Source organism: Diospyros lotus, chromosome 13, assembly GCF_014633365.1.
Source record: "Diospyros lotus cultivar Yz01 chromosome 13, ASM1463336v1, whole genome shotgun sequence".
NCBI classification, from domain to species: domain Eukaryota; kingdom Viridiplantae; phylum Streptophyta; class Magnoliopsida; order Ericales; family Ebenaceae; genus Diospyros; species Diospyros lotus.
In genome coordinates this window covers 35,610,781-35,629,708 of record NC_068350.1, presented here as the reverse complement: position 1 = coordinate 35,629,708, position 18,928 = coordinate 35,610,781, and the positions used below count along the sequence as shown (strand labels likewise).

The 18,928-nt window shown below is 38.5% G+C and overlaps 1 protein-coding gene across 2 annotated transcripts; it reads left to right on the top strand.

The window, feature by feature from the left end:
• Nucleotides 1–11,133: 11,133 nt before the first annotated feature.
• Nucleotides 11,134–13,801, top strand: LOC127788380 (cytochrome P450 736A117-like). 2 transcript variants are annotated; one of them, XM_052316566.1, is made up of 3 exons: nt 11,134–11,727; nt 11,865–12,269; nt 13,071–13,801. In XM_052316566.1, exons 1-3 carry the CDS (start codon nt 11,209–11,211, stop codon nt 13,677–13,679), a joined length of 1,533 nt encoding a protein of 510 aa, XP_052172526.1. In that variant the 5' UTR covers nt 11,134–11,208; the 3' UTR covers nt 13,680–13,801. The 2 variants fall into 2 exon arrangements, with proteins under 2 accessions (XP_052172526.1, XP_052172525.1); XM_052316565.1 differs by having other exon boundaries at nt 11,134–11,730.
• The last annotated feature ends 5,127 nt before the right edge of the window (nt 13,802–18,928 follow it).

Sequence of the window (18,928 nt, the reverse complement as noted above, 5' to 3'; positions counted from 1 at the left end):
ACGTGGCGCGCGGAGATGCGGCCATGGGTCTGGGCGACTGGGTGCGGGCGGGTCCAAGCGGGCGGTTGGATGTCCCCTTATTATCAACGAAACTAGCCTATGGGGACTATAAGCACATTTTGGATAGAGTTAGGAGTCGGGTGTTGTAATATCCTCAAATTTTGAAAATAAATAAATAATAAAAGTATAAATTAAGTTTATCTAAATTAATTTAAATTAATTAAATTAATGTTTTAATTTGAGGCGGTGCGCGTGTGTGCTGTGCTTGTGTGCGTGGAAGCTATGGAATGGCTAGTGGCCATATTTTTTCAAAGTGAGTAGAGAGTGAGCAGAGAGTGAGAGATAGAGATCGGATGAGGGAGATCGAGAGGGTGAGATCGAGGTTGATAGGGAAGGAGAGCAGTGAGAGAGAGAGACAGAGCTCGAGAGGGAGAAATGGGGGGTGGCTGCCATGGGAGCTGGCCGAGAGCTCGGCCATGGCAGCCGAGCAACTTGTAGCAGCGGCGAAGGCGGAGTAGTAGGCTCGCGGCGATCAGGGCGGCGCAGTGGCGGTAGGCGAGGGCAGCCAGTTGCAGCGGCAGAGGCGGCCGCGTGCGTGTGCAGATGCAGCGGCCATGGCTGCGGCTGAAGCAGGGGAGGCGGCGCGGGGAAGAAAGAAAGAAGAAGAAGAAGAAGAAGAAGAAGAGGAAGAGGAAGAAGAAAGAAGAAAAGAAGAAGAAGGAAAGGAAAGGAGAAGAAGAGTGGAGTTGCAGGAGGAGGAAGACGCAGGGAGAGGAAGAAGAAGAAGAAGAGGAGAAGAAAGAAAAGAAAAGAAAAGAAAAGAAAGGGAAGAAAAGAAAATAAGGAGAAAAATAAAATGATTTTGGAATTTTTCGGCATGGGAAGTGATCAGGTACGTGGGTAAAAATTAGTAAAAGCATTATATGTTTAAATCATAAATTTTATGCGATTAAAATTAATTAATTTGGGTCCCGGATATGTTATTTGCTAGGAAATGATTTAATTTGCCTCGGGAGCTTGAGAGAGGTCGGAATCAGCTAATTTCAGGCAAGTTCCAACCCCTTTCCTCGTGATCTTTAATTCCCGTGAAAGACCCCGTGATTTCCTGTATTTTATCACCTCCCTTACTCTAATTCGGCACCTAACCTTATTCGTTAAATTATTATTCATTTGTTTTAATTTCAATTAAATCCGAGGCTTCTAGAGTTTTTTTTGTTGTGTGCCTACGGGGGTTTGTACCTCCCCCACTCCTTTCGGGAATGATGCTGAACTAGTTTGGGGACTAGGTTCCTAGACGTGAGGGTTTATTTACGATTTTATTGGGTTTACTTACAGTTTTTCTCAGATTTATTTATGGTTCGGTTAGAGCTATTGAGCAGTGGGGCAGGGGTCGGTTGTTGGTGACGTTGGGGTAGACTACGGTACGGCCCTGAGGTGGACCGTCGGGTGGACACCCCTAGTCACTGGCCGTTGACCGGTGCCGGGCACTGCTGTCTAGCTCTACCGGTATGTGATTTACTGCATGATTAGATACCTTGTATTACTGTTCATGATTTGGTATGCACATGGGTACGGGATGCATGTTGGGATATTCATTTATTAAGTATGCTTGGACACGGACATTCTAGCTTGGTTAGGTTGCATCCAGCGCGGCATATGCATGGCGTGTGGTTTACTATGTGGGCGGATCATGGCCTGATGCCTGGATGTATGGGCGCCTTGTATCACGTTGATGCTCACTACGCCATTGCATTTCTATGTGCATTGCATGGATACTGGTAATATTTAGTTCTGGGATGGGAGTATCGTTTCAAGGGAGCCTATGGCTCGGTTGTCGGGAGTACCGACAGATACGGGTGACGGGAGTACCGACCCGGGATTGCGCGCGCAGGTTTGTGGAGATATTTGTTGCCTTTCAGGGAAGCGGCAGGTTGGTATGGGACTTGGGTGCCAAGTGTCTTATGTGGGCCCCAAGGACCGGTATGTGCTTTTATTTTGTTATGTTATCGAGCTGTTGTGTTGTAGCGTCTCATGGCTTGTGTGTACCTGGGGGTTTATTCTGGGGTGAGATTTCTAGTTTTGTGTAGCCTTCAGACTTTTCTTCCTTATGCTTGCTGAGTCTCTCGACTCACCTTGCTTTCCATCATTCCAGGTAGTGCCAGTGTGGGTCCGAGCAGGGGAATCAGCGTTTAGCGGCCGAATCGGTATGGTGTACAGGCAGTCCTGTCAACCTCTGTCAACTCTAATGTCTGAGTAGGGTTTATTCTATTATTTCATACTGTGCCAGGTGTTTTCTCGAGTCTTGTGTATGTCAGCACAGGAGTTTGTGTTTATTTACTTATCTTGTGACCGCTGTGTTAGCGGGGTACCCATAGTGCATGCATGTTTTGAGCTTTGCTTCCGCTGTTCTTATTTTCGTGTATGCATGCCGGGGTGGTCTTTGTCTCGTGTTTCATTATTTTTCTCCTCCCGTAGGCGCTCCCGTTCGGGTAGTCCGGGTGGTTGGGGATATCTGGGCGGGGGTGCTTACATTGTTGGTATCAGAGCGTTGTTTGAGTCAGTTTTGAGGGACGAGTTCCTGTACACCAAGGTTGTCGGGTAGAGTTAGAGAGGTCTAGGTGAATTGAATAGGGTTTGGTTGTGTCCCAATTTATATTCGTGGAATGGTGATAAATGCACATTAGGAAGGGATCGTGAAGTGGTATGAACGGGATTTATTTAGGACTTGCGCTTGGCCTAAGTTTTTGTGTAAGAGGTTAGTTTAGTTGTAATTTATTTACCTGATATTTGGTGTTGTTTGCTGATTTTGAGTATTCCCAATGGAATCGGAAGACCTAGATCCCAGTGTACCCCTACTTAATCTAGACGACCTCCCAGCATTGAATCGTTTATGGTGTCAGTGGAAACAGGAGTTTGCTTCTGGATGGGGAGGCGGGCAAGACAAAGAGGAGTACTTAGTGAGTTGTATGTATCAGTTTGACGAGGTGTTTCAAGAGACGATTCATGAGATTTTTGGGGATTGTCGGAGAGACAAGTCCTGTTTGCCCGTGAGCACATGAAGGACATATGGAGGTGGCTGACTGTTGTAATTATGAATGATGTGAGGCTTCGTTCCCATTATGATATTTTTGCCGAAGCTGTGAGGTAACAAGCTGCCATTTGGGAGTCCTATTAGGGGCCGATATCGGACGTGCCCAAGATTGGAGCACTACCGGACACTTAGTCAATCCGAGCCGCCGTGAGGGAACCGTCACAGCCACTAGAGGGACCTGTTGGACCCAGTTCCAGCGTAGCTAGCATTGAGGACTTAGCTTACCCGATAGATGAAGTTACCTCGGTTGCCAGAAGTGATAAGAGGAGTTCTAGTTAGTATGTTTATTAAAGGGCTGTAAAGTAAATGTGTGGTTGTAAATTACGAGTTTTGTAAGGATGGGAATGGTTTGAGAAACACCAGGTACAATGTTTGAAGGTATTATGTAATGAGATGTATTAGGTAAACTTGTGAACCTTGGGATCCTTAGGAATCAAGTAGTCGTTGCAATTAGCAAAGGATTGACCCTGAAATTGAATCGGATAGCCTTGAGGCATAAATGTTCCTTCCTTCTGAGTAGATGATTTGCCGGGCTAACCTCAGGGTGTTTTCTAACGATTTTTTGTCGTACTTGTACGACCGCTATGAGTTCGTGGCCATGCCATTTGGGGCTGACCAATGCCTTCGTAGTATTTATGGATTGGTCGGGACTGGTGACAGAGATGGGGTCTGAAGTTTCCTTGGTCTCGCCAGGTGTTGTCGACGCCCTATAAAGGCCTGCGTTAATCTCATGAGAGATGAGGTTGTGATAGAATGTGAGATGGAGGTCCATGATTGGATTTTGCCAGGAGTGGTATGAAAAGGTCCTACCATGTGGGAATGTGCTATGGGAGTCTAATGGTAAATGGCAGATACGTAGGTACCGAGATGTGTACATGGCATACTAAGACGGGGAGCTGAAGGTTGGGTTATGCGGTAGTTCGTGTGGAGTTGACCGTTAAACCGTCTGTGTATATTCGGACGAGAGATCTGTGCTGGGAATTTATTGAGGGATTATTACGAACTTGTGGACTTGGCTTTTACAGCGGTTATGCTGTTTGGAGATTTGACATTACTACCTGGCTAGGGTGTAGGTGTTTAGTTCTCACAGGTGGAGCAGAGTTCAGGTGACGCCGCGATTGGCGTGGCAAATGACTAAGGCTGTGAGGTTCTGTAATAAATATGATTAAGCAAATGTGGTAATAGACGTTTTGCACTGCCGTAGAACATTGGTGATAAAGTGAATTAGGAATAAGAAAATTCCCTCTAAGATTATTGTTGTGGGAGATGCCCAGGTGTATGGCCAAGGCCGAAATTGGATACAGGTCTAAGTAACCGTTGGGTTCTGCTGCAAGGATAGTAGTTGCTATGAGTACGCGCGGTGCTAATCACGGACCACATGCCCTAGGGTCGGTTATTGACCGAGTGAGGAGATGAGACTCCTTTGGGTGCTGGTCAAGTGGTACATCGTCAAAAACATGAGATAGCTTGTCATGCCAATCAGAAGAATGCTTAACCCACTTCAATTACTTTTCGTTATTAAGGAGACCTATGAGATACCTTGTGGACTAGATAGCTAATGGTACGGTGAGTTGCTTTTAGTCGAGCAGACTTCAGAGTAGATAACACCGATTCTAAAGATCGAGTCCCAGCTACCGTATAAAGCCTTGAGGAGGTCAAGGTATGTACTTAGCGATCGAGATGAGGTACGGCCCAATTAGCTATTGGGAGTTAAGATCAGTAGCAAGGACAAGATTAAGGGTTGGTGGTCACCGAATAAGTCAAAATTGGGTGTGTTAATTCCTTTAAGGAGGGAAGATCTGGTGACGTTTGGATCTTAAGATATATTGAGTGGATAGCGTTTATCCTTTGATAGTCCTGATTAAATGACTACCCATATTTATTGACAGGACCCCGGGCATTCGCGGCAAATTATGAGAGAAAGTACTGCAGAGAAAATGCTGTGTACCTGGTTAAGAATCAATTGAGAAAAGTCAGACTAAAGGATATTGCTGTTGAATTCTTGATTGAGGATATCGTATCGTTTCCATGTTCCCATGGAGCGTAAGAACGTGGCAGGTTCTGGTTACGTTATCGAGTGTTAGCTTCTCGACATGCAATAAGGTGGTTCTACTCTTGTCACTACCAGTTGTATCCGGAACTAGCTGCATTCACATTGAGCCTAGTGGTGCGAGTCAGTTTATCATCGGTGTCGCTGAATTTTGAGTTGCCTTTAGGTTGATTTGTGGTTGAGATGGCTTTGGGGAACGGTTGAGTTATGGTGAGGTAATAGGAGAACATTGTGGATGTATGTAATATATGATTGATGACGTTCCTTATGTCGGTTAAGGTATTAGTGGCCATAACGTGATGCAATAGAGGTGATAGATTAGGAAGTTGAGGGAATACTGGAAAATGATGATATGAAATGTCCTGGATGTGATGTTGGGTAATATCACGAGCGGTGTAAGTGTATCTTAAGGACATGGACTGAACGTGAATTTCGAGGACGAAATTCTATTAAGGAGGGGAGAACTGTAATATCCTCAAATTTTGAAAATAAATAAATAATAAAAGTATAAATTAAGTTTATCTAAATTAATTTAAATTAATTAAATTAATGTTTTAATTTGAGGCGGTGCGCGTGTGTGCTGTGCTTGTGTGCGTGGAAACTATGGAATGGCCAGTGGCCATATTTTTTCAAAGTGACCAGAGAGTGAGAGATAGAGATCGGATGAGGGAGATCGAGAGGGTGAGATCGAGGTTGATAGGGAAGGAGAGCAGTGAGAGAGAGAGAGAGCTCGAGAGGGAGAACGGGGGGTGGCTGCCATGGGAGCTGGCCGAGAGCTCGGCCATGGCAATCGAGCAACTTGCAGCAGCGGCGAAGGCGGAGCAGTAGGCTCGCGGCGATCAGGGCGGCGCAGTGGCAGTAGGCGAGGGCGGCCAGTTGCAGCGGCAGAGGCGGCTGTGTGCGTTTGTGGATGCAGCGGCCATGGCTGCGGCTGAAGCAGGGGAGGCAGCGCGGGGAAGAAAGAAAGAAGAAGAAGAAGAAGAAGAAGAAGAAGAAAGAAGAAAAGAGGAAAAGAAGAAGAAAGAAAGGAAATGAGAAGAAGAATGGAGTTGCAGGAGGAGGAAGACGCAGGGAGAGGAAGAAGAAGAAGAAGAGGAGAAGAAAGAAAAGAAAAGAAAAGAAAAGAAAGGGAAGAAAAGAAAATAAGGAGAAAAATAAAATGATTTTGGAATTTTTCGGCATGGGAAGTGATCAGATACGTGAGTAAAAATTAGTAAAAGCATTATATGTTTAAATCATAAATTTTATGCGATTAAAATTAATTAATTTGGGTCCCGGATATGTTATTTGCTAGGAAATGATTTAATTTGCCTCGAGAGCTTGAGAGAGGTCGGAATCAGCTAATTTCAGGCAAGTTCCAACCCCTTTCGTCGTGATCTTTAATTCCCGTGAAAGACCCCGTGATTTCCTGTATTTTATCACCTCCCTTACTCTAATTCGGCACCTAACCTTATTCGTTAAATTATTATTCATTTGTTTTAATTTAAATTAAATCCGAGGCTTCTAGAGTTTTATTTGTTGTGTGCCTACGGGGGTTTGTACCGCCCCCACTCCTTTCGGGAATGATGCTGAACCAGTTTGGGGACTAGGTTCCTAGACGTGAGGGTTTATTTACGATTTTATTGGGTTTGCTTACAGTTTTTCTCAGATTTATTTATGGTTCGGTTAGAGCTATTGAGCAGTGGGGCAGGGGTCGGTTGTTGGTGACGTTGGGGTAGACTACGGTACGGCCCTGAAGTGGACCGTCGGGTGGACACCCCTAGTTACTGGCCGTTGACCGGTACCGGGCACTGCTGTCTAGCTCTACCGGTATGTGATTTACTGCATGATTAGATACCTTGTATTACTGTTCATGATTTGGTATGCACATGGGTACGGGTTGCATGTTGGGATATTCATTTATTAAATATGCTTGGACACGGACATTCTAGCTTGGTTAGGTTGCATCCAGCGCGGCATATGCATGGCGTGTGATTTAATATGTGGGTGGAGCATGGCCTGATGCCTGGATGTATGGGCGCCTTGTATCACGTTGATGCTCACTACGCCATTGCATTTCTATGTGCATTGCATGGATACTGGTAATATTTAGTTCTCGGACGGGAGTATCGTTCCAAGGGAGCCTATGGCTCGGTTGTCGGGAGTATCGACGGATACGGGTGACGGGAGTACTGACTCGGGATTACGCTCGCAGGTTTGTGGAGATATTTGTTGCCTTTCAGGGCAGCGGCAGATTGGTATGGGACTTGGGTGCCAAGTGTCATATGTGGGCCCCAAGGACCGGTATGTGCTTTTATTTTGTTATGCTATCGAGCTGTTGTGTTGTAGCGTCTCATGGCTTGTGTGTACCTGGGGGTTTATTCTGGGGTGAGATTTCTGATTTTGTGTAGCCTTCAGCCTTTTCTTCCTTATGCTTGCTGAGTCTCTCGACTCACCTTGCTTTCCATCATTCCAGGTAGTGCTAGCGTGGGTCCGAGCAGGGGAATCAGCGTCTAGCAGTCGAGTCGGTATGGTGTTCAGGCAGTCCCGTCAACCTCTGTCAACTCTGATGTCTGAGTAGGGTTTACTCTATTATTTCGTACTGTGCCAGGTGTTTTCTCGAGTCTTGTGTATGTCAGCACAGGAGTTTGTGTTTATTTACTTATCTTGTGACCGCTGTGTTAGCGGGATACCCATAGTGCATGCATGTTTTGAGCTTTGCTTCCGCTGTTCTTATTTTCGTGTATGCATGCCGGGGTGGTCTTTGTCTCGTGTTTCATTATTTTTCTCCTCCCATAGGCGCTCCCGTTCGGGTAGTCCGGGTGGTTGGGGATATCCGGGCGGGGGTGCTTACAGGTGTGCTCATGGCACAGTCAGTTACTGTCATTTGGGGGTAGGCTTTAGCTGGCTCATGCAGTCCTTGCTAAGATTTACCTTTATTAGGCATCTATCTTTTTGTTGCCTAAGTAGGTGATTAAGGAATTAGAGTGTATCATTAAGAATTTCCTATGGAGTGGGTCAGTTGAGGATTCCGACAAAGCTAAGGTCGCATGGCGTGATGTCTGTTATCCCAAAGATCAGGGAGGTCTTGGATTAAAACCTCTTTATATGTGGAATCAGGCTATGCTAACTAAGTTAATCTGGAGGCTCCTGTCAGGCGAAAGCGAGTCCTTGTGGGTTAAATGGATTCACATGTTTCAGATTAAGAATAAGTGCTTGTGGATGCTCCCAGTGCCGTATTTGTGTCCATGGTACTAGAGGAAACTGTTATCTCTCTAGAGGGTGGTCAAAGATAAGTTTGGGTAGAAGGTGGGGGACGACAGTCATGTTGTTTTGTGGTACTATAAGTGGCACCCCCTTGGGATCCTTGTCGATCATTTCTCTTGTTAACTCTCTCGGCAGTTTGATATCTCGATTATGGCTCGTGTCTCCGAAATCATTGTTGATGGTAGGTGGGAGTTGTCGTCGGACTAGACATCTCCATCCTTGGAGCTTATCCAGCACTGAATGTCAAGCCCCCTAAGGGTTGGTTGCCATGATGTGCTCGTTTGGACCCCAGCTCAAAATGATGCCTTCTTTGTTAAGTTTGTCTTACAAGGGTTGTTAGAGCAATGGGACTGGGTCCCCTAGTATCGACTTGTGTGGTTTGGGTATGGAGTCCTTGCGCGTTCATTTATCCTATGGTTAGCAATTAGGGAACGATTATATACTCTTGATTGTGTTAACTTATTTTTTCCATTTCCTAATAGGTGTTTCCTTTGTAGGGCAGAGTTCGAGAGTCACAACCATCTATTCTTTGACTATTCCTATTCTAGAAAAGTGGTGTCATTTTTTCGGCGTTCAAAGAAATTTGCATGGCCCTGGCGTCAATGGGAGACGGGGGTCCTATGGGCAGCGGCTTGATGGAAAGGTAAAAATCTTTGGCATGTTGCTAATCATTTAGTTTTGCAGGTGATGGTTTATTTTTTGTGGTGTGAGTGCAATAACCGGTGTTAGCAAGAGTCCGAGCAGTTTGCGAACCATCTTGTCCATTAGATTATGTGTGTAGTGTGGGTAGGGTTGGTCACCATCCCGTTTTCATATACTTTATAGAGCTGTGCGCTTTGGCATTTCTGGCGGCTTCCTACCGACCAACACTCCTGGATGAGGTCCATATATTGGCGATTCTGGCCGAGAGTGTGTGTTCCGGTATGGCTCGCAGGATCAATTGATGACGCTTACATGCTCATCATCCCAGTCCTAGGGTTACTCTCTATATCGTAGCTCTTTCGTGGTTGCCTTCAGGTCTGTTGTTTGTTCCTACTCTTCTCATTGTCCATGTCAACGTGCTTTGGAGTGTTTTTCACCTTGGAGCTTGATCTCACCTGGAGTTGTTCCTTATTTTCTATTCCTTGTACCTTTGTTGTGTTTCCTTCTATGTTGTTTTGATCTGGTCGTGTGTGGATCTTAAGTGTCTATTTTCTCTTTTGTGATTTTGATATCTAGGGTATGCCCTAGTTTGTGTTATGTATAGACGTTTTCGTTCTTTCTATACCTCTCTTTTACTAATTAAAAAAAACTTTTAAATATTCTTATTTATATTATTATTTTTATATTTTTCAGGATATGTCTGTCGGTGGAATTGATACCATCTGTTCAGCTTTAGAATGAACATTGGATTGGACAATGACACAACTTTTAAAAAATCCAAAATATATATATGAAGAAACTCCAAAATAAAGTGGGAGAAATATGAAGAGTCAAGCAAGCCATACTCGAGGATGACTTGAAACAAATTCCATTTTTAAAAGCTGTAATTAAAGAAATAATGCGTTTACACCGTTCGGCTCCTCTTAATTAATTCCTAGAGAATCAACCCAAAATGTCAAAGTAATGGGTTATTATATGGCAGCGGCCAGCACACAAGTAGTGTTTAAGGGCATCTCCAACCCTTCATTCCAAATTTGGGATAAGAACTAATTCCTTTTCAACCCTTAAAGCCAAATTTGTGGTAAATGAATAGTTTATTTTTTTTCTTTATTTTTTATAATGTAAATTATTTACTTATTTATTATATATCAATTTAAATTATTACCTAAAAATTACATAACTAAAAAAATTAATTATCAATAATATTAAAAAATAAAAATGTTACATTTACTGTCTCAATTAATAAAACATTATATTGAACACGATAAAATTTATTAATTATTATTTATTAATTGATTATAATTTATTAATATTATTTAAATATTATTAATACTAATAATAAGTAAATAAAAATATATAAAGGTAGGATACAAAAAAAATTAAATTTTGTTATAGTTAAAATGAGGGGGCAAAATAGGAATAAATATATTACCCCAAATTTGAGGTCAAGGAATAGTGCAACCCCAAATTTGAGGTCAAGGAATAGTGCAACCCCAAATTTGGGGTAATAATATTCATAACCCCAAATTTGGGGTAAGATTCGGGGGTGGGTTGGAGAGGGTTTTACCCCAAATTTGGGATTGGGTTGGAGATGGTTATAATACTTGGGCAATTGGCAATGATTCATTGATATGGGTGTTGGTGTGTTTCACAACATATAATATATAAAATAATTTTTTTTTATTATACATATTGTTTAAAATATGTACAAATTTTTATATCTTTTAAATAATTACTATATTTTTATAATAATATTATTTATATATATTGATGTAATATTACATAATTTATAATAGTCTTATTTACAAAAAATCTTATATTTTTTTTAATTTACACTTTATCTCACATTTTCATTTTCTAATTTTTTAGAAAAATGTTATTTTCTCATTTTCATTTCATATTGAAAACGCTTTCCGTTATTGTTTTTACTTCCATGTAACGTAGCTATCGACAACAGTGGTTGGCAATTGAAGGGACAGTGTTAATTTTATTTTTTTATTTTTAATTTTTTTGCTTAGGAAAACAAAAATGAGAAGTGACAAGTTTCCAAAACTATAATTTCCACAACTATAATTTCCACACCATTTTATCAAGTTGGGGGGGGGGGGGGGGGGGTGTTGTGTGTGCATATTCAAACCAAAAACTGAATCATCTTTGCTATGCATGCAAGAAACCACAGATGTGGTCCCGAGATCTATCCTTCTACTTTTTTCTTTCCATTTTTCTGTTCTTCATCTTCCTTCTCAAATGTTGGATGACCATTCGAAATCCCAGAAAGAACCTTCCGCCATCTCCCTTAAAGCTTCCGATAATCGGAAATCTGCATCAGCTTGGCAAACTCCCCCACCGCTCGCTCCGTTCGCTGGCTCAGAAACATGGCCCACTGATGCTGCTTCACTTCGGCAGCAACCCGGTTCTTGTCGTCTCCTCCGGCGATGCCGCCCGAGAGATCATGAAAACCAACGACCTCGCCTTCTCCAACAGACCCAAATCCACCATTACCAGCAAGCTTATGTATGATTGCAAAGACGTTGTTTTCGCTCCTTACGGGGAGTATTGGCGGCAGATCAGAAGCATATGCATGCTCGAGCTTCTCTGCAGCAAGAGGGTGCAGTCATTTCGCGCCGTGAGAGAGGCAGAAACTGCCCTTCTGATTGAGAGGATCATGGGATCTTTCTGCTCCGCCTCTCCCTCGGTGGTGGTGATGATGAAATTAATTTAACCCATAGATTCATATTTATCTCTTATATATTCAATCATCTGTAGATGTCTATTTATAAATACCCATATAATTCATCATATTCACTGGTTTGAGTCCCATATTTATTCTAACAGATAAATCTAAGCGAAATGTTGGCGGAGCACATCAAAAACGTAGTGTGCAGGGAGGTGCTGGGGAGGAAGTACGGCGGCGGAGCGGGAGGAGGGAGGAAGTTTAAGGAGATTTTGATGGAGTTTATGGAGCTGTTGGGTTGTTTCAATGTGGGGGACTATATTCCATGGATGCGATGGTTGGGCCATTTGAATGGTTCATATGGTAGAGCTGATAAGGTTGCTGAGGAAATTGATACTTTTCTAGAACTTGTAATTCAAGAACACGTGGAGGAAAGAGAGAGAAACGGCGACGGCAAAGTTACAGGTGAAAGTCGACATGATTTTGTGGATGTTTTGCTTCAAATTCAGAGAGACAAAGTTGCTGATTTTCCACTTCACAAGGATACCATCAAAGCTCTTATCATGGTAAGGCCTATGTTTGGGGGGCGCTATTTACTTCCTTTCCATATTGATTTAAACAACTTACAAGTGCTAATATTTAATTACTAACATCAGCTTCGATAAAATAATATTTTCTATATAAGAAATTTGTGGGAACAGTGTTTTTCGTGACTAATAAAAAATTAATACCTCTATTTAAGAATATATTTTTCTTATTTTTCATCTCATTTTTTATTGAATGATTGAATCTTCACTTAGAAAATGATTTTTTTTTTCTAATTTTTAACTTATTTTGTGAATTAAAAATATTTTTTTTTCTAAATTTTCTAAAGTAGCGTTTGTTAAAATGAGTAAGACATGATTGTATTAAGATAACATTGAAATGCTTTCTGAACCAAGATATGAAATGATCAAGATAAGACTAAAAAGTATTACAAGATTTTTATCAAACTGTGATTTAAAGTCAAATATATAACAAAAGATATGTTTTTTTTTTTTTATCTTGTATTTGTTTGTAGAAAAAAAAGTACTTATTTTAGTATTTAAAATAAAAAAATAAAAATACTGTGATGCCTGTAATAAAAAAGTTACAAAGCAACAGTGAATCTGTTATAAATTTTATTTATTAAAGCCAATTTTTAAAATATAATTTAGTACAACAAACTACTTATCGTAGAATATTGTGATGCCTTTGAATAAAAAATTACAAACATTTATTTATTTAACATTTATGGTATAGCGAAACCAAATAATTTTTCCAAAATTGCTACCTTTTAAATCTTCTTTTCTACTACACTCAATAAATTATATTTGTACCTCTTTCAGGATATGTTTATAGGTGGAGTTCAAACTACATATACAACTTTAGAATGGACAATGACAGAACTCTTGAAAGATCCAAAATCTATGAAGAGACTCCAAAATGAAGTGCGAGAAATAGGAAGAGGCAAGCAAGCAATAGTCGAGGATGACTTGAAAAAAATGCCATACTTGCAAGCTATAATTAAAGAAATCATGCGTTTACACCCTGCAGGTGCTCTGATTCCTAGAGAATCAACTCAAAATGTGAAAGTAATGGGCTATGATATAACAGCCAGTACGCAAGTGCTTATAAACACTTGGGCAATTGGTAGGGACCCATTGGTATGGGATGAGCCTGAAGAGTTCAAACCAGAAAGGTTTTTACATAGCTCCATAGAGCTTAAAGGGCATCATTTTGAGTTGATTCCATTTGGTGCTGGTCGAAGGAGCTGTCCAGGAGCTCAGTTTTCATTGGCGGCTCTTCAGCTTGCATTAGCAAATCTAATGTTGATGTTTGACTTCGCATTACCTGGTGGAGAAAGAGCAGAGGAGTTGGACATGAGTGAAATTGCTGGGTTGGTAATCCACAAAAAGCTTCCTTTATCAGCTATTGTAACAATGTGTTCATGCTAGTGTAACAATATATATATATATATGCGTGTTTGTGTTATTATGTCTAAATAAATGTTGTATCATGTATATGTATTTATTATAGTATGCATTTAAGAGAATTAATTATATTATTGTTGATTAAATTTTTGCTTGGCCTTTTTAATGGTAGTTCTGATCGTGTAAATCTTTGATTGGTGGTGGTCGTTGGGGAGAATAGAAAAAGAAAAGGAAAGAAGAAAATTTATTCTTAAATTTAAAAAATAAAATTAGATATTTATTTAAAATTTTAAAAATATAGTATATCTATATTATAATAAAAAATATAGGATAACATATAGTATATTATTAAGTGTATTACACATATATTATATAATAATATTTAATATAAAATGTTATATTAAAAAGATGTAATTTTATTATTTAATAATCAAATTTATTGAATAAAGTATTATAATTTTTTTTTTGAAAATATCAAAGTAAACGAGTTTTTTAATTTTTTGTTTTAAGAAATAGTTTTTTAGAATGTAAAAAAAAAAATACATTTTTAAAAATCTTAAAATAGACACTCAAAATATAAAACTGAAAATTGAAATACGAAATACAAAGAGAATACCGTCTAATACTTTCTTGACACCAAAGAATTAAAAATATTCTTTTGTAAAGTATTTTTTACATGAAAATTAAACCAAATATTGAAAAATAATTTTTATGTACACTATTCTCAGATATAATGTATTTGATTTCGACATTCTCTGAGCTGACAATTGATTTCATTGTTAATCTAATTGTCTAACAACTTGTTACGCATTTTGAGTAAAACTTAGTTTTGCTTCTTAATTAAGAACTTAAAACAAAGTAAAGCTTTGTTTGCATCTCTGCCGTACGTAATTTCAAACTAGCAAGTTAATTAGGTTTGAAATTATTATAGACTACTTGCCCTAATTAGTATAGTAATCTCTATATCTAGCCAGTTAATATAATTAGGTTCGAAATCAATGAAGACCTTTACCATCTTCCGGATGGTTAATGGCAAAGATCGACAAGAGGTGCTTCATGAATTTTGTGGCCAATATTATTCAGATCCTGTTTGGACAAGTTGTCAAATTGAAGAGATGTTGATGCTCAATACTGAACGTAGCGGGGGACCATTTGTTATTGTCACTCATCCAAGCATACCTTTGTTCTTAATTATTATTATTCTTCCCAAACCCAAGCCAAATGGCCCATTAGCTGCGCCCTAACTCCGTCATATTTAAGGCTTTTTTCTTGCCTTCTTTACCCTCATTTGACGACCAAACTATCTCTCTCTCTTTCCCTCTTTGCTCTCCCGATACTTTCTTTGATGGCCGATCTTCATGTGCTTGTCCTTCCCTTTTATGGCAGTGGGTCTTCCTTTCCTTTGGAAGCCCCTAGTCGATCGGTGAGTAGCTAGTATTTATTTGGTTCGGTAGATCCTTTTGAGGTAAGCTTTTCTAGATTGTTCTTCGCCCTATATTTGAGTGATCGTTCTTGCTCCTTTGTGGATCTGGCGGTGAATGTAACCTGTGTGGTTTTGGGGAGAAGATTTGGTGTTCTGGCCGAAAGGGTTTTGGGCTCCTATTTGAGGTTTCCGTCGCTTGTTCCTTGTGTGCTTTCGTGAGGCTTGATGTCCCTATTTTCTGGAGTTACCTGGGTGGTACACATTTGGACAGACCCAGATCTGAGCCTTGACGAGTTATTTTACAACGAGTTTCTTTTACTATTACTCTTTTGTATTCTTGACTTGTTTTCGATATCTCTTTGGTTTTGCTTATATTTGTACTAACCCTCTGCTTTGGTAATTGATCTTCCGCAACAACATTTGTTACTCAGAATTCAAAAACTAATACTTTCTTGACACCAAAGAATCCAAAATATTCTTTTGAAAATTATTTTTTTTACATGAAAATTAAACCAAATATTGAAAAATAATTTTTATGTACACTATTCTCAGATATAAAGTATTTGATTTCGACATTCTTTGAGCTGACAATTGATTTCATTGTTAATCTAATTGTCTAACAACTTGTTACGCATTTTGAGTAAAACTTAGTTTTGCTTTTTAATTAAGAACTTAAAACAAAGTAAAGCTTTGTTTGCATCTCTGCCGTACGTAATTTCAAACTAGCAAGTTAATTAGGTTTGAAATTATTATAGACTACTTGCCCTAATTATTAGTATAGTAATCTCAATATCTAGCCAGTTAATATAATTAGGTTCGAAATCATTGAAGACCTTTTCCATTTTCCAGATGGCTAATGGCAAAGATGGAGAAGAGGTGCTTCATGAATTTTGTGGCCACAATATTGGCCAATATTATCAATTATTGATTAACAATGAAAACTGGAAAGACGTAACTTCTGGAAGCAAATTGCTTCAATCCACACAAAATGATATTATTGGCAGCCATGGTTCATAGTGACAGGGACAGTGATATTATGCAGATCCTGTTTGGACAGGTTTTCAAATTGAAGAGATGTTAATGTTCAATGCTAAACGTAGCGGGGGACCATTTGTTATTGTCAGTCATCAAAGCCACCCCCTGTTATATCCACCTCACAGGATGACAGATTCAATAATTGAATTAGACTTCATAAATTAAATTTTATCATCGAAGCACCATAGACTTCATAAATTAAATTTCATCATCGAAGCACCATAGACAGGAGAAGCCCGAGGCTTCATTTAGAGACGATAGCAACAAATTGAGTGAAGGTATTTTTGTTAATTAGTATTTTTAATTATTCTCTCGATAATCTAATTATTTTTTTAATTTTTTTTAAAAATAATAAAGAGAACGCATTTTCATTATTTTAAAAAAAATTAAAAATTAAAAATAATTTAAGAATAATAAAAAGAACCCGGCCTACTACTTTCTTGACACCAAAGAATTGAAAACAAATGAAAGCTTTGTTTGCATCTCTGCTGTACGTGATTTCAAACTAGCAAGTTAATTAGGTTTGAAATTATTATAGACTACTTGCCTTAATTAGTATAGTAATCTCTATCTAGCCAGTTAATATCATTAGATTCGAAATCATTGAAGACCTTTTCCATTTTTCGGATGGTTAATGGCAAAGATCGACAAGAGGTGCTTCATGAATTTTGTGGCCAATATTATGCAGATCCTGTTTGGATAGGTTTTCAAATTAAAGAGATGTTGATGTTCAATGCTGAACGTAGCGGAGGATCATTTGTTATTGTCAGTCATAAAAGCCACCCCTAACAGGATGACAGATTCAATAATTAAATTATACTTCATAAATTAAACTTCATCATTGAAGCACCATAGATGGGAGAAGCCCGTGGCATCATTTAGAGCCGATAGTGACAAATTGAGTGAAAGTATTTTTGTTATTTAGTATTTTCAATTATTCTCTCGATAATTTAATTATTTTTTAATTTTTTTTAAAAATATATATTTTTAAAAATAATAAAGAGAACGTGTTTTCATTAAAATAATTTTTTAATAATATTTTATTCAATAAATTTGATTATTCAGTAAATTAGAAATATTTAATGTTCATATATTATTAAAAAAATATATACATTTTAAAGTTAATAATTTTTGTAATATTTTTCCCATTACAATAATAAAATATGAATAATTTTTGTAATATTTTCGTAGTTTGATAAATTATCATCTTCAAGCCAAACTCCTTGGCGTGTAAGTTAGACTCACTTAACTACTTAAATATCCTTACTTTCATATATTTGATACCTTCAATGAATGCTTCTGTATTTGCTAATTTTAGGATAAAAAAAACTCATTAGCTCCGTAAAAACTATTAAATGAGATCAATAGACTTTTTAATTTTTGATGATTCTAATAGAATTTAATTTGAGTTCTTAAAATAAATTATATTGTTATAACAAAATTGTAACACTGTCATTTGAACAAATTATTGTTTTATTCAGCAAATAAAAGAACTTCACCATCGACCATTAATTAGATGTGGACTGAAAATGCATTTGCAAGAAAAAAAATGAAAACATAATTTATATTTCCACATATGGAACATATATTTACGTGTCAACTTTCCCATGTATCGTGACACTAATTATAACCATGCTTTATTTACTTTTCATCATCCATTGGGCTCGAGCCTACATGCAGACTTGAAAGATTCAGAATTAGTTGCTTTTAGCAGTCTTTCAGGCAGTTAAATGAGCTAGGTAGAAGCAATTTTAAAGTAGATGCATTTTTTTTTAATGTAAAATTTTGACTAATTTTTATTTTATATAACATTGTCATATTCTAAATATGCTATCATGCATTATCTGAAGTGGACAGAACATACACATACTTACTGGATTTTATGTTTACACTAGCACCGGCAAGTTGTTACAAGCTAGAGCTAGTAAGGGAACCTTTTTGCGAACCGACAACCCAACAGTTTCACTTACATCCAAGTCTTCCCCCTTTTTACCATTAGCCTCTCAATGGCATGGCATGCCACAATATTAATTGGTAGTTTAATTTTGACGATAAGAAAAATTTTCTACTTCATGGAGCATTTCAGGGAGGGACTAAATGGAAGTATGAGTCAAGTGGAAGAAATTCAATCCAAAACAAGACACTTGGTACGAAGAATATATCACACGCTGCCAGCTGAAGAGCATATTACCCATGGCCATGCTCTCCTCCTCCTATGTATCGTCGCAGCTTAACACATTATTTAAGTCTCCTCCTACCAAGCCTGCAAGCACATGGATGCCTGAAGACTTAGAACACAAATCTGGTCTCATACACAGATTTTTTATGCATTAGTTTGTGGGCTTGGAATCTTTTCATATATACTTTTTAGTATGATCGTTTATAATTATTTTTTTAAAGAAAAAAAAATTAAATAAAGCATATATAGACGACTGCCTTAACATGCACAATGAAACCCCAAATCCTTCCAAATACTTTCCACCGCTACCCAGCAACAAAATCTAGATTTTAGAGCCATCTTGATCAAATTCTATTGACCACCCACTAGTTACTTAATTATTTGTTATGGCAGTTAGCCTGATTCAGTTAGTTAGTTCAATTAATTTAGCAAGTTGTGCAAGTGGTTATCAACCGTGTAACTAAAATAGAGCAAGAAGTAGATGTATATATAAATAGCATAGCAAAGATGATATGGTTAGTTCTCTTTATTTGAATTATTATAAATCTTTCACATTAAAACAAATTATACTAATTTATTTGATCTTTTGTTTACTTTTGTTTTTCAGGTTCTTGGCATGCATAAGTGGAGAACTTG